General features: G+C 41.8%; 1 protein-coding gene across 1 annotated transcript; it reads left to right on the plus strand.

Moving 5' to 3' along the window:
- The first annotated feature begins 453 nt into the window (after positions 1 to 453).
- faf2 (Fas associated factor family member 2) lies at positions 454 to 25,329 on the plus strand. Its single transcript, XM_068043471.1, has 11 exons — positions 454 to 713; positions 3,375 to 3,443; positions 3,784 to 3,918; positions 4,524 to 4,600; positions 4,678 to 4,816; positions 9,618 to 9,703; positions 10,969 to 11,060; positions 16,144 to 16,321; positions 17,989 to 18,160; positions 18,950 to 19,093; positions 23,961 to 25,329. Exons 1-11 carry the CDS (start codon positions 645 to 647, stop codon positions 24,141 to 24,143), a joined length of 1,344 nt encoding a protein of 447 aa, XP_067899572.1. The 5' UTR covers positions 454 to 644; the 3' UTR covers positions 24,144 to 25,329.
- Positions 25,330 to 25,425: the final 96 nt, after the last annotated feature.

The raw sequence follows: 25,425 nt of genomic DNA on the forward strand, positions 1-25,425 counted from the left end.
TCTATAATTCTATCTATAATGCCTGGTTTCAAGAATCCTTTTTTCACTAATGCATAACAGTTGTCAGTATTATTGCTCGTTGGCCACACAATCTTGTGTGTGATCAGCCTCATTCTTGCAACGTTTCCTCTGTCGATCTCGGTCCGTGTTGCGGATGACAGAAAAAAAACATGCAGAGACACGTGTGGTGAGGAACAATTCAAGAAAGCCACCTCCAGGTTTTGGCGCGTTTTGATGTTGGGGAATTCTATAACCCCGGGTTCAGGTTCTAGAACCCCAGCCCGGATCCTAAGACCTGTCGCGTGCTGTACTCATCGGGCTTCCGAACCAGCTAAATCCAGGCGACACGCTACACTGCACCGCCCCTGACCAGCTCCATTCAGCTCAGCTCTTCGGTTGAGGGCGGCGCAAGGGGATCCCGAGTGTTACCGAACAGCCTCGGCTGTCTTCGTCCCTGGCACGCTAGCTGGGAGCGAATGCACTGAAATCCGAACCCGGATGCGTAGAAGTATCTCGTTTAGTTTTTGAATGTCAGCACAACCCCAGAAATCGAATATTCTTGGGTTGCAATTTTTGCGTTTCATGATTGTGACTTTACCCAAAAATCATCAACTTCCGCACAGGCCTGGAACGCAATATCCAAGATGGCGGCGCCTGGGAATGAAGAGGAGGAACTAACGCAAGAACAGACTGAGAAATTGTTGCAGTTTCAGGTAAATTCGTTAAAGTAATAGAATTTTACTGAGGTTGGCATGAGTTGTTGTTCTAGGGTACTTTTTAATTCATTTATTAGATTCATTTAATCGTGTTGAAGGGCTGAAGCCTCTGCACCTGTGGCATTTTTCTGTACTCAACATTTTCTGGTAATCCCCCATCTGGCATGATTGACTTATTTTTTTTCTTCCTCTGTCAATTGCAGTTTTTTCCTGCAACATTCTAAACAGTAAGAATGCCAATAGTTTTAAAACAATTAATTCAATCCATATTTTGTGCTAGGTAAGCATTGCCTGATAATCTCAACTGTAACCAATTTAACTTTCTTTTTCCAGAAGAAACATAACAAGTACAGTGATTTCCACTTAGGAAATAAATTATTTAACGGTTTGTGGTAGGATTGATGCAAACTAAACATAGTGTAAAGCATCTAAATTAAGGTTTTAGTAAGGGTGTAGTATACTATACAGAACTTATGCAAAATAACTTAGTATCAAAAATAGTTGGTAAACAAAAATATTTGGGTTGTAGGTTTTAGCTTAGTGACATTTTGGATGAGATGAAATCAAGAATTAAAATAGATGTCAGTATTAAAATGTTTAGTAATATTCTGTTGAGACCATGTTAATTTGTAATCTAGATATTTGGGAAAGAAACAATAACATGAAAAGCAAATTAGGAGGCTTTCTCAGCAATTAGTTGACATTTGAGAAAGCAAAAATCATTTTAATGAGTAAGTGCTTTTCAAGGTTTTCATAATCAAAATTATTCACTATTGAATGAAACAATAACCATATGGCTTTACACCTATATCCTGTATGCAATACTTAGATCTGGTGGTATACAAAAACCCACCTTTTGATCCATTAGATCAAATCTGAGATTCTTGGACTGCCAGGCAAGCTGTTGCCAAGACAAGAGTGGATGGCATTGAATGCACCATAAGTTGTCAGGTGGTTTCTTCAAATGGTGCGTTCTGGACTGAACCTTTGGAGAGGGAGAAGGGTTGCAGAGTGGAGGCAAGATAGTCTCCTGCACTCCTTGTAAAGAAAGAGAAAATCCAAAAACAAGTCTGAAATTTTAATTTTGACCCTAAGATACCAATCAGCCATTGTGTTACTTAAGTTATAACTTAAACTTGCATATGACCTAGAATGTTTGTTTTTGTAGAACAAATTAAGACCAGCTTTTAGTTATATAATGCCATTAATTTAAACAAATATCTCAAGGCACTTGAGCGTTTATCGATTAAAAAATTTGACAGAGCCACAGAAGGAGATATCGGACAGGTAACCAAAAGCTTGGTCAACGAGGTAGGTTTAAAGGAGGAGAGAGGCTGGGAAGTTTCGGGATGGAATTCCAGAACTTAGGAGCTTGGCAGATGAAGGCACGGCCAACAATACTTGAGCGATTTAAAATCGCAGATGCTCAGGAAGTCAGAATTGAAGGAGTACAAAAATCATTTAGGGCTGGCAGAGGTTACAGAGAGAGGGAGGGGCAAGACCATGGAGGGTTTTGAAAGCAAGGGTGAGGTTTTCACAATTGAGGCGTTGTCAGAGCAGGCGTTTGTATAGGTCAGCAAGCACAGTTTAGTTTAGTTATACAGCACTGAAACAGGCCCTTCAGCCCACCGAGTCTGTGCCGACAATCAACCACCCATTTATACTATACACTAATCCCATATTCCTACCACATCCCCACTTGTCCCTATATTTCCCGACCACCTACCTATACTAGGGGCAATTTATAATGGCCAATTTACCTACCAACCTGCAAGTCTTTTGGCTTGTGGGAGGAAACCGGAGAAAACCCACGCAGACACAGGGAGAACTTGCAAACTCCACACAGGCAGTACCCAGAATTGAACCCGGGTCGCTGGAGCTGTGAGGCTGCGGTGCTAACCACTGCGCCACTGTGCCGCCCGGTGATGGATGAACGCAACTTGGTGCGAATTAAGATATGGGCATCAGAGTTTTGGATGAGTATGAGATTATGTAAGGTGGAAGATGGGAGGCCAGCCAGAAGAACATTGGAATAGTCAAATCTAGAGATAACAAAGGAATGGATGATGGTTTCAGAAGCACTGGTTGGAGTTGAATGATGTTAAGGAGGTGGAAGTAGGCAGTCTTGGTAATGGAGTGGATATGTGGTAGGAAGCTCATCTTGGGGGTCAGGCACAATACCCAGGTTATTAATAGTCTTTCTCAGTTTCAGGTAAGTTGTCAGGGAGAGGGATGGAAACAGTTGTTCGGGAATGGAGTTTGTGGCGGGTGACTATAAACAGTAACTTCAGTCCTCACAATATTTAGTTGGAGGAAATTTCTGCTGATCCGAAACTTGATGTTGGGCAATCAGTGTAACAGATCAGAGACAGCAAAATTAACATCTTATTAGGTACTTAATTTTGAGCATCCTTTGAACCATTCACCTTAGTACTTAAACTGTTGTGCACCAGCCTCTCAGTTCTTGGTGTTGGGACAAATGAAGAATTTTGGGTGAAAGTACAAAAAATAAAGAAGGTATGCACCTGAAAACACCCATAAAGGCAATAAAATGTCAGACAGTTGCTTGAAGTCCTGAGCCACATACCTGTATATTTTTTAAGTTGATAATTGAATGCAAACTTGCTTTGATTTAAGCATTTACATTTTTCACAATAGGACTTGACTGGTATCGAGTCAATGGACCAATGCCGCCGTACTCTCGAGCAGCATCATTGGAACATTGAGGTAAAAAGGAAGTAAACAAGATTGTGTGCCAAATGTTATAATGGGCTATGGCATTCATTTTGAAAATCACTTTAAATGTGCTGTTTCCTATTAAAGCAAAAGTTTCTGATGTTAAACTGCCATAATTTGACAGTTGTTTTTGTTTTGACATATAGATGTTAATATTGCAGCAAACATCAACAAAGTGCTTGGTGCCTTAATATAAACAATATCTCTCATAACATGCCAGATGAAAGAATTTAACCCATGTTATGGATTTATTTTTCTGATCATTTGGATTACTCTTAGTCTTATTTTTCCTCCTCTTTTCTTTCCCCTCCATCCCCATTTTATCTTCTAGGCAGCTGTTCAGGATAGGCTAAATGAACAAGAAGGAGTTCCCAGTGTCTTCAACCCACCTTCCTCTCGTCCACTTCAAGTCCACACAGCAGATCACAGGGTCTATAGTTATGTAGTTTCAAGGCCTCAGCCTAGGGTGAGACAATATTATGGTTCATTGCATTTCAGTTGAAATTGTACAGTAAAATTGTAATTTCAGTTTCTAACTAAATTAGATTTTTGTTTTTGTCTTTGCATAATGTATTCATTTTGTAACTCAGTATTAGTAAAATGTTTGGGAATTATTTATCAAAGTTGAATATATGTCAAATTTTTGTGTCATCTTGCATTATCTGCATAATTCAAATCTTATTCCTTTTTGCTTATTTAAAATATGTTCTTGGTAGGGCAGGGGAAATCATGAAATTAATTGTAGTTTTAAGAGGTCAATGGATATCTATATTGGGTTTGCAAGAGACCTCATTCAGGCAATTTAGTTTATGTTATAGGATAGCTTCTAAACATATCTAAATGCTTATTTGCATTGCATCTGTTGTCCTTCATGTATTCAATGTAGCTGTGTATTCTTCATGTGCCCCAGATGGGTAGTGTGGTCAGGCAATAGGTAAATTCTGCTCACTTCACCTCATGTACTAAATTAGACTAAATTTAAATTTGTTGTAATGAAAAAACAAAACAAGTTGTGGTTTCATAGTTTTATATCCTCAAGTGGATAACAATGACACCTGTTGAATTTTGCAGGGTCTCTTAGGATGGAGTTATTACTTGATAATGCTTCCATTCCGGTTCACCTATTATACGCTACTGGACATCTTTAGGTGAGACACTGAGAATTTTCAAAAACCATCACTTAAAATAAAAACAATTATTCTGAATTTAAACTCTCTTTGCATAGGTTTGCTGTAAGGTTTATACGACCAGATCCTAGGAGCCGTGTTACGGATCCTGTTGGGGATGTAGTTGCGTTTATTCAAAATTTTGATGACCAGTATGGAAGGATCCATCCAGTCTTCTATCAAGGAACCTACAGTCAGGTTAGTACAAAAGTTCATTTTTACAGTTATTTTAAGTTTGCAATTGAGGGTATTTTCCCGTTACAACAATTAAAAGTTTATCTTCCCTCCCCACCCCAACTCTGTGCAAATTGTCTCCTCTGGGTGGAGCTCAGGAATAGGAAACCCCCACGATGTTGGGGGTTTGCTACAGGCCTCCCAACAGCCAGCCGGAGGTAGAGGAGCAGATATGTAGACAGATTTTGGAAAGATGTAAAGGTAACAGGGTTGTAGTGGTGGGTGATTTTAACTTCCCCTATATTGACTGGGACTCACTTAGTGCTAGGGGCTTGGATGGGGCAGAATTTGTAAGGAGCATCCAGGAGGGCTTCTTGAAACAATACGTAGATAGTCCAACTCGGGATGGGGCCGTACTGGACCTGGTATTGGGGAATGAGCCCGGCCAGGTGGTCAAAGTTTCAGTAGGGGAGCATTTTGGGAGCAGTGACCATAATTCCATAAGTTTTAAGGTACTTGTGGATAAGGATAAGAGTAGTCCTCGGGTGAAGGTGCTAAATTGGGGGAAGGCTAATTATAACAATATTAGGCAGAAACTGAAGAATTTAGATTGGGGGGCGGCTGTTTGAGGGTAAATCAACATCTGACATGTGGGAGTCTTTCAAACGTCAGTTGATTAGAATCCAGGACCAGCATGCTCCTGTGAGGAAGAAGGATAAGTTTGGCAAGTTTCGGGAACCTTGGATAACGCGGGATATTGTGAGCCTTGTCAGAAAGAAAAAGGAAGCATTCGTAAGGACTGGAAGGCTAGGAACAGACGAATCCCTTGAGGAATATAAAGACAGTAGGAAGGAACTTAAGCAAGGAGTCAGGAGGGCTAAAAGGGGTTATGAGAAGTCATTGGCAAACAGGATTAAGGAAAATCCCAAGGCTTTTTATACGTATATAAAGAGCAAGAGGGTAACCAGGGAAAGGGTTGGCCTACTCAAGGACAGAGAAGGGAATCTATGTGTGGAGCCAGAGGAAATGGGCGAGGTACTAAATGAGTACTTTGCATCAGTATTCACCAAGGAGAAGGACTTGGTGGATGATGAGCTTAGGGAAGGGAGTGTAGATAGTCTCAGTCATCTCATTATCAAAAAGGAGGAGGTGTTGGGTGTCTTGCAAAGCATTAAGGTAGATAAGTCCCCAGGGCCTGATGGGATCTACCCCAGAATACTGAGGGAGGCAAGGGAAGAAATTGTTGGGGCCTTGACAGAAATCTTTGCATCCTCATTGGCTACAGGTGAGGTCCCAGAGGATTGGAGAATAGCCAATGTTGTTCCTTTGTTTAAGAAGGGTAGCAAGGATAATCCAGGAAATTATAGGCCGGTGAGCCTTATGTCAGTGGTAGGGAAATTATTAGAGAGGATTCTTCTGGACAGGATTTACTCCCATTTGGAAACAAATGGACTTATTAGCGAGAGGCAGCATGGTTTTGTGAAGGGGAGGTCATGTCTCACTAATTTGATTGAGTTTTTTGAGGAAGTGACAAAGATGATTGATGAAGGAAGGGCAGTGGATGTTATCTATATGGACTTCAGTAAAGCCTTTGACAAGGTCCCTCATAGCAGACTGATACAAAAGGTGAAGTCACATGGGATCAGAGGGGAGCTGGCAAGATGGATACAGAACTGGCTCGGTCATAGAAGACAGAGGGTAGCAGTGGAAGGGTGCTTTTCCGAATGGAGGGATGTGACTAGTGGTGTTCCGCAGGGATCAGTGCTGGGACCTTTGCTGTTTGTAGTAAATATAAATGATTTGGAGGAAAATGTAGCTGGTCTGATTAGTAAGTTTGCGGACAACACAAAGGTTGGTGGAGTTGCGGACAGTGATGAGGATTGTCAGAGGATACAGCAGGATATAGATTGGTTGGAGACTTGGGCCGAGCAATGGCAGATGGAGTTTCATCCAGACAAATGTGAGGTAATGCATTTTGGAAGGTCTAATGCAGGTGGGAAGTATACAGTAAATGTCAGAACCCTTAGGAGTATTGACAGGCAGAGAGATCTGGGCGTACAGGTCCACAGGTCACTGAAAGTGGCAACGCAGGTGGATAAGGTAGTCAAGAAGGCATACGGCATGCTTGCCTTAATCAGTTGGGGCATAGAGTATAGAAATAGGCAAGTCTTGCTGCAGCTGTACAGAACTTTAGTTAGGCCACACTTAGAATATTGCGTGCAGTTCTGGTCGCCACACTACCAGAAGGACGTGGAGGCTTTGGAGAGGGTACAGAAGAGGTTTACCAGGATGTTGCCTGGTCTGGAGGGCATTAGCTATGAGGAGAGGTTGGATAAACTCTGATTGTTTTCACTGGAATGACGGAGGTGGAGGGGCGACATGATAGAGGTTTATAAAGTTATAAGCGGCATGGACAGAGTGGATAGTCAGAAGCTTCTTCCCAGGGTGGAAGAGTCAGTTACTAGGGGACATAGGTTTAAGGTGAGAGGGGCAAAGTTTAGAGGGGATGTGCGAGGCAAGTTCTTTACACAGAGGGTGGTGAGTGCCTGGAACTTGTTGCTGGGGGAGGTGGTGGAAACAGGTACCATAGCGACGTTTAAGAGGCATCTTGACAAATACATGAATAGGATGGGACTAGAGGGATACGGACCCCGGAAGTGCAGAAGGTTTTAGTTTAGGCAGGCATCAAGATCGGCGCAGGCTTGGAGGGCCGAATGGCCTGTTCCTGTGCTGTACTGTTCTTTGTTTTGTTCTTTCCTGAAGTTGGTGAATCAGGTGGAGGTGCAGACACCAATGGTACAATTCCAGCTAGTCATAAGCTTTATTTGTGCTCCCTGCTAGAATCCAGTTTCCATAAGCCATCCTGCACTTCATGTGGACTGAAAATTAGCCTATGCTGTTGTGTGTGAGGCTGTTTATTTACTGTACATTATGGACCCTTGTACTGTTGGAACATGCACCAGAAGTAATATGCCTTGCCTAACCACCATGCTTTAAATATCTCTAAACATAAAACAGACCATATAACTCAGGCTAAAAGTTACAAATCAATTTCATTGTAACAAATAAAATTATACAGAAGCAAGAATAAATCAGCAGGTAAACATAATTCGAATTGTCATCTCCCTTTCAATGAGTACTTCCACTTTAGACAGAATTTCTATGTTTCTCACTACCTCCCACACGAATACTTATTATGAATAAAAGCCTAGTTATAAATTTATTGCACTACTTGACCTACCTGCAAATTAATAGTAAAAGATAATGTACTGAATTTCTTTTGAATTGAAACTGCAGGGCCTCTAGTTTCTATCAAATATGTTAACCTCCGGTGTCGGGTCAAAATATGCGTTCTTTACATTTGTACACAGTGTTACGACCGAGGTGGGAGGAGTGCACTGTCTTTTCTAGATCTACTTCTCCACGGGTCACAAAGTGTATTTGAATGTTTACCCAGTTACTAAAACGGTCAATCATAGACTCTACTCCTTATCCCAGAATAAAATACATCAACCATGTTTTATTAATAAACAACAAAATTATCAGTTTATTATAAAACAAGATATAGCCAGTAATGAAGCAAAGCATTAACAGTGTGAAATATGAAAGTTCCCTTTTACCCTAGCCCCTCACACACACACACACACACCAGTTAACCAGAAAAATAAAGATTTTCTCTTTAGAGCTCTGTTACAAAAAGCAAAAAAGAATACTTTGGCCAAATACTTGCTAATTCTTGAAGGAAAAAAAGAGAAGATATAGAAAGATGTCAGTTGTCCCTTTTTTTTTTGGCATCCCAAATACCCGTAGACAGTTGTCACTGGGATCTTTCGAGAACAGTCTTTTTCAGGCGACATTGAAAATCAGTTTGGCAGGCGTTCCAGGAGAAATGCAGCATCAGTTTCTCTATTTCTTGATTCTCAGGAAGTTCTCAAAGAGATGAAAGAGAATGCTGATGGTGACTGCTGTCATGGCTGGTTTTCTCCAAATGTCTTCAAAACAGTTCACACCCCAACACACTGTCCAAAGCGAAACCAAAAACAATATCTCAAGAGTCAAGCCTCCTGACCCCTATAACTCTTGACCTGTCACTTCTCTGTAAACATCTCCCCCCAGGTCAAAAAGGCCCTACTGGGTATTTATCTGAAGACAGATGACATCTAGTAAGTGGTGTTTTCAAACAAGACCTCTGTGTCCTTTCAATGACCCCAGTGAAAAAACATCCATGGAATCCTTTTCAGTTTTCCCAAATAAAGCAATGTCCATAATTCTAAGATACATGAGTCCTCAAAAAAAAAAAAATACTTGACAAAAAATATAGAAGCACCGTCATAACAGTTGATCACCATTTAGTCAGATCTTGTTTATGACTGATGTCCACACAGGCACTTTTTGGACAGGGGTCTCGGGACAGTAATTAACAGATTCCCCACTCATAAACAATGAAGCCAATTGTTATGCATCCACTGCCATGCCAGAGGAGATCAAAGATTGCTCCTGCCTACGCAAGAAACACCAGTCCATTTCTATGAAAAAGATATTCAATATGTTTCTAACTGATTTCCAGCAGAAATGCTGGGGTTTGTGCTAAAGTCTCGTTAACAGCTTAAATATACGTGTGACTTTCTAGTTTATCTAAGCTGGATCTATACAAACTGGTTGAGCAATTTGATTTTAAATATTCAGTAATTTTGCCTTGTCAACGTAGATCCAACATCAGGTTATTTTTGCTGCTTTGTTTTTCTCTTTCAACTAGTAAAATTATTGAACATGCTTTAAAATAGTTTTAATCTCTTAATTTATTATTTTCAATGGTTGAATACAGGCACTGAATGATGCCAAACGGGAGCTTCGCTATTTACTAGTTTACCTTCATGGAGATGACCATCAGGACACAGATGAGTTCTGTCGGTAAGTGAGTATAGCATTTTTTACTTCTGAACTGGTTTGTTCATTTAATCAAAACCAACACTTGTGCGTTGCCCTTTTCTTATGAATTGTAATTTCATTTTTCACAAGCTGCTACTTACATGGAAATTGTTTGAACCTATAAACATCAGTTGTACAGGCATAAAAACATTAGGAGGCCATGTGGAGCATAAACACCAGCACAGACGAGTTGTGCTGAATGGTCTGTTTCAATGCTGTAAGTTGTATGTAATTCTGCAAAACAATATCTCACTATGCTTCAGTCACAACTCTGTGTAAAAGACTTTGGGTAGTGTTTATAGTCATTGCTCGGTCAGTAGATTGGCGAAGTGAATTGCCCACCCATCGGAAATGAAAATAGAGTGTTTTTTATAACTAGTGATCAATCTGTCTCGCTAGCTTACTGGCCATGGAGTTGAGGAGTGAAAATGGGAATGATTGCCCTTGTTTCAAAAAAGTTAAAAACAAAAAAGCATTATGGAGAGTTCCTGGTGGCCTGATGCCTAAATGTACCAAATTATGTGGGTACTATATGATACAACCCAGGAAGAGCCCAGATTTGATTCTAGTCTGCTGAGCTGCTGGTGTTTGCCATAAATACTGTAATTATATGTGCATGTGGATAAAGGACAAGGAAAGGATTGAGCTCTTTTCACCTTGTATTTAGAATTGAATAACCAGCTAATACTTGTTGCCCTAGCTTTTGTATGAAGATTAGCTATTCAAGTAAAATAGTTGTGTTCCTGCCTATAAGGACTTCATGATGGCAGGGATTCATAGTACTCCTTTAGGGAATAGTGCACAACAGCCAGAGCTGCTACAGAGGGAGGCTTGAATTTAGTAATATTTGAAATTCTAGTTACTGTAAATACTTTATTTGCAGTGGGCTGTGTTTTTATGATGTATGCTGCTTTTATACTGCACTAATTAGGGTATTATCAAGGCCAGTTTTCATTTTTCAGCTTGCCGATGATTTGTGCTGAGGTATGATTCCAGAAAAACCAGCATGCCTCCAGTAAGTTGCACAAGTAGCCATTCTTCATGTGCATGCCTGGGTAGAGTGTAAGGAGGCTATTCCACCAAAGAGGTAGCACACCAGCCTACTGATGCTCACATGATGAAAGGTTACTTAAGGAAGTATGAGTGGCTTACTGGCATCCATTGAATTATACCTCCGCATAAGGGTGGGGCTGAGGGGTTTGGCAGCTTGTCAACGATTGACTAAATGTCAGTTTGTTTCTACTCAGTAATACCGTGTGCAACCCAGAGGTTGTAAACTTCATCAACACTAGGATGCTTTTCTGGGCCTGTTCCACCAGTAAGCCAGAAGGCTACAGGGGTAAGTACTTTTTATCTTTTCAAAAGTGAAATCTGCTACTGCACTGATGATTTTTACTCTGCTTTAAATTTGCTGAGATGATTGCATGTAAAACAAAATCCTGCCAAAAATTATGGGTCGTGCTATATTTTTCTGTTTCTGGGAACTGTTCCTGATGCCAACAGCAGTTACCATGAATGATTGTGGTTGACAGCTCGTGTTCAATTGCTGTACTGTAAAAATCTAGATCTCCAGCAGCATGACTCCAATGACTGTTATTTTTCATGTTATGTTATATTGTGTTCTATGTGTATGCCTTACCTATTTGTACTGTCTGTGTGTCTTATCTCACTGTATTTTCATTTGCATGGAATTCTTTGCCACTTTTTAGCTTTTCTGTATTTTTTGCATTTCTCTGTTTCTGGACAGTATTCTTTGTCTTTTTTGCTCCAATACTGGAATGCCCTTAGGAACATTACTGTGGCTTAATTAGCAAACCTGTGTCTCCTCCAATGGCTCTCCATGTTCTCCATCAGCCAATTGCTTCAACCTTTATCCTACCAACTCTATCCCCATCAATAGCCTCCTGCTCTTCGCCATTATCCATCCCACAACCTCTTGATCCCTTTTGGTAATATTGGCTTTGTTGTATTTAACTCTTGAAATGCTACTGAGTTGCTTCCTGTGTAGCAGTAAAGCTTGCTCTGGCATATCAAAAGCCATTAATATTACTAAATGGGGTCAAGAGGCCACAGGTTGTGCATGGGAAAGATGGTGGAGAGCAGCCAAATAAGGGAGAGTGTGTTTGAGGCTCTTGGGGCAAAGAAGTCACAGATTTGGTAGTTAAAGCCATGAAAGTGAGAGATTTGGGGTCAGGAGGCAGATGGTTTGGAGAATGGGCTTACGGTCAAAGAATGGGGGCTGCAACAAAATAAAACTTGCTTACAGAATCCAGTGCACAGAAAATGGCTGTTTAATCATGGCTATAGCACTGTTGGAGTACTGAAAGGGAAATTAGTATTATATTTGAACAGATTTGACCTATTAAAGCTGAAATAACCAGTCATTACCAAGTGTCAAGTTGTGATACAAGAAATCGCAATGTGATAATCGAAAGTGAATGCTGTTGCAATGTAGTTAATTAATTGTATGTGTATATATAGATTGCCTGTTTTCCTGTGTTCTAATTATAACATGCTTATTTGGTGCAACTCTAGCAATATTATAGTTAGAAATAATTATGATGTGAGATAAAATAAAGTGACATTTGTAAAAATAGCCCGGTGTATCTTAGATAACTTGTGTGACATAAGATGAACATTTCTAGAATATCTGGAGCGTTGGTGAGAATTTTGTTTGAGTAAAATACTGAACATGAATTTCCCATCAAGGTCGCTTTGTGTGAAACTTATGCTAATATGTTAAATTAATAAAGAAAATCAATGTTCCCTTTAAAAATTAAATAATTAAGCATTAGGCTTCATAGAACAAAGAAAATTACAGCACAGGAACAGGCCCTTCGGCCCTGCAAGCCTGCGCCGATCCAGATCCTCTATCTAAACATGTCGCCTATTTTCTAAGGGTCTGTATCTCTTTGCTTCCTGCCCATTCATGTATCTGTCTAGATACATCTTAAAAGACGCTATCGTGCCCGTGTCTACCACCTCCGCTGGCAACGCGTTCCAGGCACCCACCACCCTCTGCGTAAAGAACTTTCCACGCATATCCCCCCTAAACTTTTCCCCTCTCACTTTGAACTCGTGACCCCTAGTAATTGAATCCCCCACTCTGGGGAAAAAGCTTCTTGCTATCCACTCTGTCTATACCTCTCATGATTTTGTACACCTCAATCAGGTCCCCCCTCAACCTCTGTCTTTCTAATGAAAATAATCCTAATCTACTCAACCTCTCTTCATAGCTAGCGCCCTCCATACCAGGCAACATCCTGGTGAACCTCCTCTGCACCCTCTCCAAAGCATCTACATCCTTTTGGTAATGTGGCGACCAGAACTGCACGCAGTATTCCAAATGTGGCCGAACCAAAGTCTTATACAATTGTAACATGACCTGCCAACCCTTGTACTCAATACCCCGTCCGATGAAGAAAAGCATGCCGTATGCCTATTGACCTGCGTTGCCACCTTCAGGGAACAATGGACCTGAACACCCAAATCTCTCTGTACATCAATTTTCCCCAGGACTTTTCCATTTACTGTATAGTTCACTCTTGAATTGGATCTTCCAAAATGCATCACCTCGCATTTGCCCTGATTGAACTCCATCTGCCATTTCTCTGCCCAACTCTCCAATCTATCTATATTCTGCTGTATTCTCTGACAGTCCCCTTCACTATCTGCTACTCCACCAATCTTAGTGTTGTCTGCAAACTTGCTAATCAGACCACCTATACTTTGCTCCAAATCATTTATGTATATCACAAACAACAGTGGTCCCAGCACGGATCCCTGTGGAACACCACTGGTCACACGTCTCCATTTTGAGAAACTCCCTTCCACTGCTACTCTCTGTCTCCTGTTGCCCAGCCAGTTCTTTATCCATCTAGCTAGTACACCCTGGACCCCATGCGACTTCACTTTCTCCATCAGCCAACCATGGGGAACCTTATCAAACGCCTTACTGAAGTCCATGTATATGACATCTGCAGCCCTTCCCTCATCAATCAACTTTGTCACTTCCTCAAAGAATTCTATTAAGTTGGTAAGACATGACCTTCCCTGCACAAAATCATGTTGCCTATCACTGATAAGCCCATTTTCTTCCAAATGGGAATAGATCCTATCCCTCAGTATCTTCTCCAGCAGCTTCCCTACCACTGACGTCAGGCTCACCGGTCTATAATTACCTGGATTATCCCTGCTACCCTTCTTAAACAAGGGGACAACATTAGCAATTCTCCAGTCCTCCGGGACCTCACCCGTGTTTAAGGATGCTGCAAAGATATCTGTTAAGGCCCCAGCTATTTCCTCTCTCGCTTCCCTCATAAACCTGGGATAGATCCCATCCGGACCTGGGGACTTGTCCACCTTAATGCCTTTTAGAATACCCAACACTTCCTCCCTCCTTATGCCGACTTGACCTAGAGTAATCAAACATCTGTCCCTAACCTCAACATCCGTCATGTCCCTCTCCTCGGTGAATACCGATGCAAAGTACTCGTTTGGAATCTCACCCATTTTCTCTGACTCCACGCATAACTTTCCTCCTTTGTCCTTGAGTGGGCCATTCCTTTCTCTAGTTACCCTCTTGCTCCTTATATATGAATAAAAGACTTTGGGATTTTCCTTAACCCTGTTTGCTAAAGATATTTCATGACCCCTTTTAGCCCTCTTAATTCCTCGTTTCAGATTGGTCCTACATTCCCGATATTCTTTCAAAGCTTCGTCTTTCTTCAGCCTCCTAGACATTATGTATGCTTCCTTTTTCCTCTTAGCTAGTCTCACAATTTCACCTGTCATCCATGGTTCCCTAATCTTGCCATTTCTATCCCTCATTTTTACAGGAACATGTCTCTCCTGCACGCTAATCAACCTCTCTCTTTAAAAGCCTCCCACATATCAAATGTGGATTTACCTTCAAACAGCTGCTCCCAATCTACATTCCCCAGCTCCTGCTGAATTTTGGTATAGTTGGCCTTCCCCCAATTTAGCACTCTTCCTTTGGGACCGCTCTCGTCTTTGTCCATGAGTATTCTAAAACTTACGGAATTGTGATCACTATTCCCAAAGTAGTCCCCTACTGAAACTTCAACCACCTGGCCGGGCTCATTCCCCAACACCAGGTCCAGTATGGCCCCTTCCCGAGTTGGACTATTTACATACTGCTCTAGAAAACCCTCCTGGATGCTCCTTACAAATTCTGCTCCATCTAGACCTCTAACACTAAGTGAATCCCAGTCAATGTTGGGAAAATTAAAATCTCCTATCACCACCACCCTGTTGCTCCTACATCTTTCCATAATCTGTTTACATATTTGTACCTCTATCTCACGCTCGCTGTTGGGAGGCCTGTAGTACAGCCCCAACATTGTTACCGCACCCTTCCTATTTCTGAGTTCTGCCCATATTGCCTCACTGCTCGAGTCCTCCATAGTGCCCTCCTTCAGCACAGCTGTGATATCCTCTTTGACCAGTAATGCAACTCCTCCACCCCTTTTACCTCCCTCTCTGTGATCTTTTTCATTTGTTTTTAATGGATGAATAATCATTTCTCGCAACATAGTTTGCTTTGCTATGCCAGAGATGTTTTATTTTTATTTTTCCTTCCTGGACATAGTTGGCAGTTTCATTTGAGCTTCAAAAAGATGCTTGTACTGAAATTGAATTTCCATGTTGCACATTAAGTGCAAGTGACTGTTTTTTGGGCTTGACCACTGTTAGAGAATTTTATTTTCCAAGCTGATTTTGCAATTACTGCTTGAAAAGCCTTCATAATGAGGTGAAAGCTATGTATATCTCAGATATACATATCATGATTTGACCGCTTGACCCATGTCCAGAATGTCTCCATTCAGTATGCACTATTTTAGAAATGAAATTGTTTTTTAATAACCTCAAGAAAAAAAAATGCATGTTGAAAACGATGTAAAATCCATTAACTGAAAGAGAGTTATTGACTATTGGAAAACCAGACCAAGTTCTATCAAGTGAGGTTTTTGATTGGGCCATAATTGGATGAATTATACAATGGTATGGACTTGACCAGTAGTTTGGTGTGCTGCTTTGACCTGGGTGGCAAGCTTCAGGTGGCTAGGCATTCACTTCAAGGAGAAAGTTATTACAGGGACCTGGGAAAGGACCAGGGGAGTGTAACTAGCTGGATTGCTTTTCAGAAAAGCCGGTGCAGACTCAAAGGGCCAAATGGCTGTTTTCTGTGCTGTATTGTTTTATGATCCTGTAAGAAGTCATTGTGGAAGTGCTAATTTATGCTAATAACAGTGTGACTTAGGCTGATTCACGATTGATTCTGTATGCAGGATCCACAATCTTAAATCCTGGCTTGGTAGCAAGGCAAAAAGTGGCAAAATTATAACTTATTTTAATATGTTTTTCAAACGTAAGCTAACACGTATGGCTATATATTTCAGTGTCTCAAGCTTTACGAGAGAACACCTATCCCTTTTTGGCAATGATTATGTTGAAAGAACAAAGAATGACGGTAGTTGGTCGCTTAGAAGGCCTTCTTCAGGCTGAAGACTTTGTCAATCAGCTGACGTTTATTATGGATGCTAATGCTACATACTTAGTATCAGAACGACTTGATAGGTATGATATTGATACTTTATTGTTGTAAATGTCTGTTAATGAGAGCCCTCAATTGCTGTAATTTAGTCTAGAAAACTGTATTGCTAAGATAACAAGTGCAGATGGTATTGTGTGTATAATTATTTGGGAATAATGTATCTTGAAACCATAAAAAGATGGGTGAAGAGTGTATTACCCCATAGTTCTGAGTAAGAGCTGATTCAAATAATTGAGTTCTTTTCATTTTAATAATTTTTAGAGATACAGCACTAAGGCCCTTCGGCCCACTGAGTCTGTGCTGACCAACAACCACCCATTTATATTAATCCCATATTCCCCACCATTCTCCTACCACCTACCTACACTAGGGGCAATTTACAATGGCCAATTTACCTATCAACCTGCAAGTCTTTGGCTGTGGGAGGAAACCGGAGCACCCGGCAGAAACCCACGCGGTCACAGGGAGAACTTGCAAACTCCACACAGGCAGTACTCAGAACTGAACCCGGGTCGCTGGAGCTGTGAGGCTGCGGTGCTAACTGCTGCGCCACTGTGTTTTTTAAAAAAAACTTTGTGATCAATAAGGTTAATACTGAGATTGAAACAATTTCAATTTTCATCAGACATTCCTAAGTTGGGTATTGCACAGTCAAGTGCTGAGTCAATCAAGTGCTCTCAGTCTCAACCTTGGAAAAGTAGTCCCTATTTGCGCTAGTTTAATCGTAAATTTGAGCTCATGTCCTAGCATTGAAAGTCTGACTTGTTACACCAAGAACAAACTTTTATTCATGGTGGGGATGGGCTGTTAATTCTGGCTATATTGGATATATTGTGTATGAAACAAAATCAGAAATGTTTATAAATGAACTGATCAAGTTAAAATGAGCCATATCTTAAGGAAGAAAACGAGGGAGAATTGAAGGAGTAAAAAAAGTCAGTTTTGAGACTGCACTTAAAATGGGAACAAAAACAAGAAATGCTGGAGTCACTCAGCAGGTCTGGCAGCATCTGTGGAAAGAGAAGCAGAGTTAACATTTCGGGTCAGTGACCCTTCTTCGGAACTCTTCAGAACTTAAAATGGGAACTTTGTTTCATTCTATAATCCTTGATATATCATTGAAGTTCTTTAATTTCTAAAAAGGGAATTTCCTTCCCTAAGTTAAGCTGCTTTCTGTGCAGTGTTCCTTGTTTCAAGAGGCTTAAGGCTTGAGTTCACTGTCCATTTGATATGTTAACATTGGTGTTCTTTATTGGTGGCATGACGATCTCAGTCAGGTAACTGGGTGCACTACTGATCAAAGGGCTAGTGCTTGAGGCAAACAGAAGCTACAACAAATATTGTGATGATGCTCTTTGGCTCTGCACTTTTTTAGTAACAAAACCAGGAATGCTTTTGGTGCCTCTTCAAAAGCAAGAGTTTTTGCAGGCAGTGAGTGCCAGGAGTCAAGTAGGGAAAGGGATAGGGAAAAAGCAAGTAATTCTTTTTTGATTATTTTCCTATTTCTTCTGAAGTAATCCCAAGTAAATTCATTTTCAAACCAATATTCACTTAGTTCTTTGGCAAAAGTGGTTTAATCAGAATTTGATGAGTCTTTAAATAGCATGCATTTGAAGCTATTGGTGATCTGTTGACAGCTAACTATGTTAGTATTTGATATTCTTGCTGTTTTTGTCTCTTCCAACTACAGAGAAGAAAGGAATCAAACGCAAGTGTTAAGACAGCAGCAAGATGAAGCTTATTTGGCTTCACTTCGTGCAGACCAGGAAAAAGAAAGGAAGAGAAAGGAGGCACAAGAAAAGAGGAGAAAGGAAGAGGAGGATGTCAGGCAACAGATACTTGCAGAAGAAAGAAGACAACGAGTAAGGAGATTTCCTGTTTAAGAAACTGCATGAAGCTATTGTGATAGAATGTGCTTTCAGTGCAGGGAGGCTAGTTATGTGTAATGGTATGACATCCATCCATACGTGAAGGTTTAACTGATGATCTTGCTTCCCTGATGACTCATCTCATTAATTGACTACCTGAACCATACAGACCAGAATGGTATGAAAGCACAGAATGCTGGAAATACTCAGCAGGTCAGGCAGCATCTGTGGAGAGAGAAACAGAGTTAACGTTTCTGGTCTGTGGCCTTTCATCAGAGCAATTCTGAAAGGTTGCAGATCTGAAACATTAACTCTGTTTCTCTCTCCACAGATGCTGCCTGACCTGCTGAGTATTGCCAGCATTTTCCATTTTTATTTCAGATTTCCAACATCTGCAGTATTTTGCTTTTGTATCAGACCATGATGGTCTCTGATTCAGTCTCTGGTTTAAATAATGTCAGCCATGTTAGGAAGTGAAAACTGTCCTCAGTGTCAACGGGTTAAGGAGAGAAGTCTCAGCAAGATTCCTGTTCCTGTTTACTATCCACTTACTGAAAGTACACATGTTGGCATTGGTTGAGAACGGGATCAGATTTGACAGTGATGACTAAAAATGGCCATGGTTGGAACAGTGCATGTGTCCCATTACTTAACGAATTCTCACTAATAATTCAAACAACGATGTTTGAAATCCCAAGCTGAGGTTCCTGTCATCCTGTATTAAATGCTGTCTTGTATATTTGTAAATGTGAGGAAAAACAATTTTTTTTTTTGTGGCTGCAGACTTTGCAGGAAGAGAAAGAACGCAAGTCTGAACGTCTTCCTCCTGAGCCTTTCTCAGACAATCCAGATAGTGTTAAAATTGTCTTTAAGTTGCCAAATGATACTCGAGTGGAGCGACGATTTCTATTTACCCAGTCGTTAACGGTAAGAATCTTCCATGCTTCCTATTTACATAATCACTTGAAATTTTGTATTTCTTAAATGGTGTTCCTTAAATCTTTGGGAATAAAAAGCTTATGAAACTGCATTTAATACAGTTCCAGTTATTTGCATTCCTACAAAATACTTTTTTTTTTTGACTGCAATAATTTTTTATAGTTGTAGAAATGCGATTTTTTTTTCGTTTACTGATTCACGGTCAGCATGTTTGTGAAAATGTGTATATTGATTGAAATTATGCATATACAAGTTATTGTACTCAGTGATTGATTTTGACCAATAATGCTCTTGTAATTACCAGTCTGATTGCATAGTTACTATGCAGCACTTTTCTCTCAATACCACCCCCTCCACCCTACCTCTAGCAGTGTATTAGTTGGGCAGTTGGTAACAAGATCTTTAAAGTCATAAAACCTTTTCTTTTGTGTTAATCTGAATTTTTCTGTATTTTGAGATTAATCCCAAACAATACTGCAAGTTCTATTTATAATTTTACTTGTTGGCAAAGTCTAATGCAAAGGAATATAAGATATTTAAGCACCAGCACCAGGACAAAAAGACTGCTATTCACCTTTGCTGATTGCATGAATTTACCCACTACATTTTTTTTTTATTCGTTTCATGGGGTGTGGGTGTTGCTGGCAAGGCCAGCATTTATTGCCCATCTCTAATTGCCCTTGAGAAGGTGGTGGCGAGCTATCTTCTTGAACCACTGCAGTCCATCTGATATGGGTACACCCACAGTGTTGTTAGGGAGGGAGTTCCAAGATTTTGATCCAGCGACAGTGAAGGAATGGCAATATATTTTCAAGTCAGGATGGCGTGTGACTTGGAGGGGAATTTGCAGGTGGTGGTGTTCCCATGCATCTGCTGCCCTTGTTCTTCTAGGTGGAAGAGGTTGTGGGTTTGGAAGGTGCCGTCGAAGGAGGCATCATGAGTTGCTGCAATGCATCTTGTATATGGTACACACTGCCACTGTGTGTCAGTGGTGGAGGGAGTGAATGTTGAAGGTAGTGGATGGGGTGCTAATCAAGTGGGCTGCTTAGTCCTGGCTTGTGTCAAGCTTCCTGAGTGTTGTTGAAGCCGCTGTCATCCAGGCAAGTGGAGAGTATTTCATCACACTCCTGACTTATGTGTTGTAGATGGTGAACAGGCTTTGGGCAGTCAGAAGGTGGTTTACTCGCCATAAAATTCCTAGCCTCTGACCTGCTCTTGTAGCTGCAGTATTTATTTGGCTGGTCCAGTTCAGTTTCTGGTCAATGGTAACCCTCAAGATGTTGATAGTGGAGGATTCAGCGATGGTAATACCATTGAATGTCAAGGCGAGATGGTTAAATTCTCTCTTGTTGGTGATGGTCATTGACCGCCACTTGTGTGACGCGAATGTTACTTGCCACTTATCAGCCCAAGCCTGAATGATGTTCAGGTCTTGCTGGATATGGACACAGGCTGCTTCAGTATCTGAGGAGTTGCGAATGGTACTGAACATCATACTATTATCAGTGAACATCCTCACTTCGGACCTTATGGATGGAAGATCCTTGATGAAGCAGCTGAAGATAGTTGAGCCCAGGGCACTACCCTGAGGAACGCATGCAGCGATATCCTGGGGCTGAGATGATTGGCCTCCAACAAACACAGCCATCTTCCTTTTGTGCTAGATACGACTCCAACCAGTGGAGAGTCCCCCCCCCCCCCACCCCGATTCTCATTGCCTTCATTTTGGCTAGGGCTCCTTGATGCCGCACTCAGTCAAATGCTGCCTTGATGTCAAGGGCAGTCACTCTAACCTCAGCTCCTGAGTTCAGCTCTTTTGTCCGTGTTTGGACCAAGGCTGTAATGATCTCAGGAGCCAGGTGCTCCTGGTGGAACCCAAAGTGAGCACCGATGTTGCTGTTTTAGGTGGCGCTTGATAGCACTGTCAATGACACCTTCCATCACTTTGTTGATGATCGAGAGTAGACTGATGGGGCAGTAATTGGTTGGATTGGATTTGTCCTGATTTTTGTGGACAGGACATATCTGGGCAATTTTCCACGTTGTTGGGTAGTTGCCAGTGTTCTAGCTGTACTGGAACAGCTTGGCTTGGGGCGCGGCTAGTCCTAGAGCACAAGTCTTCAGTACTATTGCCAGAATGTTGTCAGGGCGCATAGCCTTTGCAATATCTAGCGCCTTCAGCTGTTTCTTGATATTACATGGAATGAATCTGATTGGCTGAAGATTGGCATCTGTGATGCTGGGGATCGCAGGAGGAGGCAGAGATGGATCATCCACTTGGCACTAATGGCTGAAAATGGATGCAAATGCTTCAGCCTTATCTTTTGCACTGATGTGCTGGGATGCCCCATCATTGAGGATGGGGATATTTGTGGAGCCGCCTCCTGTGAGTTGTTTAATTGTCCACCACCATTTATGACTCGATGTGGCAAGACTGAGCTTTGATCTGATCTGTTGGTTGTGGGATCGCCTAGCTCTATACATTGCATGCTGCTTTCACTGTTTAGCAAGCATTTAGTCCTGTGTTGTAGCTTCCCAAATTGGCACCTCATTTTTAGGTATGCTTAATGCAGCTCCTGGCATGCTTTCCTACACTCATTGAACTAGGGTTGGTCTGGTGGAGTGAGGTATAAGCCAGTCCATGAGGTTACAGATTGTGGTTGAATACAATTCTGCTGCTGCTGATGGCCTACAGTGCTTCGTGAATGCCCAGTTTTGAGCTGCCAGCTCTGTTCTGAGTCTGCCCCATATGGCAAGGTGGTGGTGCCACACAACATGATGGATGGTGTCCTCAGATGGTACGTGGTCTCCACAAGGACTGTGCGGTGGTCACTCCTACCAGTACTGTCATGGACAGATGCATCTACAACAGATAGATTTGTGAGGACAAGTTCAGGTAGCTTTTTCCTTCACATTGGAGTCCCCCACCCAGAGGACATTCTGTGTCCTTGATGCCCTCAGTGCTTCTTCCAAGTGGTGTTCAACATGGAGTGCTGATTCATCAGCTGAGGGAGGGCAGTAGGCGGTAATCAGCACCTGATGCCTTGAGACTTCATGGGATCCAGAGTTGATGTTGAAGACTCCCAGGGCAACTCCCTCCCAACTGTATACCACTGTGCCGCCACCTCTGTCTTGCCAGTGGGACAGGATATACACAGGAATGGTGATGGTGGTGTCTGGGGCATCGGATACAAGTTATGTTTCTGTCAGTATGACTGTCAGGCTGTTGCTTGACTAGTCTGTGGGACAGCTCTCTCAATTTTAGCACATGCCCCAAGATGTTAGTAAAGAGAACTTTCCAGGGTCAGCATTGCTGGGTTTGTAGTTGTTCCTGGTGCCTAGGTCGATGCCAGGTGTTCCATCTGGTTTTATTCCTTTTCATCTTTTGTTTAGCGGTTTTTGTACAACTGAATGGCTTGCTCGGCCATTTCAGAAGGCAGTTAAGAGTTGACCACATTGCTGTGGGTCTGGAGCCACACGTAGGCCAGACCAGGTAAGGACGGCACATTTCCTTCCCTAAAGGACATTAGTGAACCAGATGGGTTTTTACGACAATCAATGGTAGTTTCATGGTCAACATGAGACTAGGGCCGGAATTTTTCACTTGTTGGATGGGAGCTGTCCACCGACCGAAAAGTCAGTGGTGATCCTGCCTCCGCCAGGACTGGGGATCCAGACAGGATTTTATGTTCCCCAGGCCCTTAATTGGTCTTAGGTGGGACTTCCACCTCATTGAGGCAGGAAATCCCGCCTAATGGAGCTTCCAGCCAATCAGCGGGTTGGCAGCACTTCGTTTCAGCAGGGCCACCGGGAGCAGTGACCACTGCTGGGACTACACCCAGCTTCAAGCTGAAGAGGAAGGGCGGCACGCAGAAGTAGTAGGTTTCTGGGGCCTCGTCGGGAGTGATGGGTTGGGCCCCGGTGAGGCAAGGGGGGTCGATTGGGGAGACGGGGGTATGTTGGGCATTGAGGGCAGCCCTCCGTCAGGCACATGATGACTGATCAGGAGGGTCCCACCTCCTCCTCCAGGCCATCAGAAGGCCGCTCACTTTTGTCAGGCGGCTTTTCTCAGACCTGGGCCGCCTGTCTGCCATTGTTAAAATCCCCGTGGCGGCGGGTGGAGGCCTTTAAGTGGCTGTCAGTTGGCCACTTAAGGGCCTTGATTGGCCTGGGGCGGGCAGGCCGTCTTCCGCCGCTGCCCCACGCAAAATGGCGGAGGCAGGAAGGGGTCAGGAAGAGCCCCCCGAGCCTCCTACTCCATTTTATGCCCTTGGCCCCTCCCTCTCCCTTCCCCCCCCCCCCCCCCCCCCTCCCCAAAAAAAAACACCAGCCCACTCTTTGTGGGGGCATAAAATTCTGGCTAGCTTTCAATTCCAGATTTTTTAATAAATTAATTGAATTTAAATTCCAGCATCTGGCATTGTGGTATTTGAACCTCTGTCTCCAGAGTATTGACCATCAGTTCCTGATTTCAGCCATGGCCGTAACAGGAATGCTGCAGTTGGCCTCAGCATACTGAATAAGGGAAGTGAAATTGGACAGAGTTCCCATTCTTCAGTACTATTCAGTAATGCCTCCTTGAAGTTTGCCTGTGTAGACATTGTGCAAGACAGGATTAGACCCATCCACCCCCAACAGTTGATATTCTGCAGGTAATCGTCATCAGGGCTTGTATATGATTAATGGGCATGTGAGTGAGGTACTGGTGGATAATCACTTGTAGAGGTGTGCTTCAGCAATGAGTCAATGCTAGGAAAGAGAACGAAAAGGAGGAAAAAGCCTGTTAAATTTTTTTAAGGTGTAATATCAAGAATTGCGTTTCTTCTAGAATATAATATTTTTTCTTGCATTGCAGGTAATATATGACTTTTTGTTCTCCTTGAAAGAAACTCCTGAGAAATTTCAAATAGTTGCTAACTTTCCACGCAGAGTACTGCCTTGCTTGCCCACAGAGAAAGAGCCAAATCCCCCCACCCTGCAACAGGCAGGATTGAGCCGCTGTGAAGTCTTGTTCGTTCAAGATCTTACTGATGATTGAACCAGAAGTCAACTATGGGATCAATTTTTAATAGCTGCACAATATAACGGATCACAGAGACTTTCTTGCAAACGAGCCAAGTTTCTGCTGCATTGGTTGGCAAACGTCTATGCAGCTAGGTCGCTCGTCATTTCCTGGGATGAACAGCGCTGTCCATCACTATGCTATTTAAAAAAAAAATCACAAAAATTCCCTGCAATATTGAGCAGTTTTTGATCAGAAGATATAAAGATAAATGAATCTATTTCTCCACCTTCATAGACCCTAGATTGAACCATCGGAGAGCCCTTACCTCTTCTGCTAATTTTGTTTTCCCACTTACCTATATTTATGTTGTATTTTTATTAAAAGATGAAAAAAAGAGACCAAAGGAGGGTTGGCTGTTATTGAATTGTTTGAACCGGGTCTGGTTTAAGTTCTTAATTGCCATGGCCTTTGCTGTGGTGAAGCCTCAGTAAGTAGTTTGTCAGCCTATAGTGCCTGTGGTAACTAGAGCCTGCTCCATGTTTAATACCTGAGCAGGCTTATTGTACTCGAGGTGTAATTTATTCCAACAGTATAAATTAAAACCGTTTTAGAATTTTATTGTGTTGAATCATTTATCTATGCATAGATTTCTTTTTGAACCATTTTCTGTAACTTCATTACAACCGATGGTAGCTGTTCAGTATGCCAAATAGTCGAGTTGATGTATCAGCATTAAAAGACTATATTGTCTCCACTCATTTGTTCTTGTTGAGCTTCCTATCATAAGCAATGTTTTTTTTAGTCATTCTCCACTATTGTACTGACGTGTACAGTTATCTGTTGAAACTTCAAATTAACTCTTTTCGCTAGTTTTTCTGCACCTATTTATAAAGTGCTCTAAATCTTTATTGAAAAAAAACTATTTATAGCTTCCTGTGAGAATAAGACCAACAAAATTAACATTTCAGTGGAGAACGACCCCCTTTTAAACTGTGCCTGATGGCCTCATCAGTTTGCTGCAAAGCATCAAGCATATGTACTGTTTCATCGATACTGTTCGGTCAGGAATATTGTTTAGGATTATTGCACTTCTTTCACTAAATAGCATCTTAACCATTTGCATGTTGTCCGTTGTTTTCCTGTTGTTCTAAGATGCATTATGACTTGTGTCTCAATCTTGAATAGATTTTGGGTGGTAGTTAATAATGAAATTATTTTACCACCAAAACAGCTATTGGCCTTAATATTCTACTAGCTCATCTAATTATAATGAAGTGATAACATTGGCGTTGCTTTCCTTTTTTCTTTTGTCTGT

Source organism: Heterodontus francisci, chromosome 12, assembly GCF_036365525.1.
Source record: "Heterodontus francisci isolate sHetFra1 chromosome 12, sHetFra1.hap1, whole genome shotgun sequence".
In the NCBI taxonomy this organism is placed as follows: Eukaryota; Metazoa; Chordata; class Chondrichthyes; order Heterodontiformes; family Heterodontidae; genus Heterodontus; species Heterodontus francisci.

What these genes read in the sequence shown, in the direction of transcription:
- faf2 (XM_068043471.1), top strand. Translation starts at nt 645, where the DNA reads ATGGCGGCGCCTGGGAATGAAGAGGAGGAACTAACGCAAGAACAGACT. An exon ending in AGAAATTGTTGCAGTTTCAG is followed by an intron (nt 714 to 3,374) that starts GTAAATTCGTTA and finishes TTTTCACAATAG; the next exon opens with GACTTGACTGGTATCGAGTC. An exon ending in ACGCTACTGGACATCTTTAG is followed by an intron (nt 4,601 to 4,677) that starts GTGAGACACTGA and finishes CTCTTTGCATAG; the next exon opens with GTTTGCTGTAAGGTTTATAC.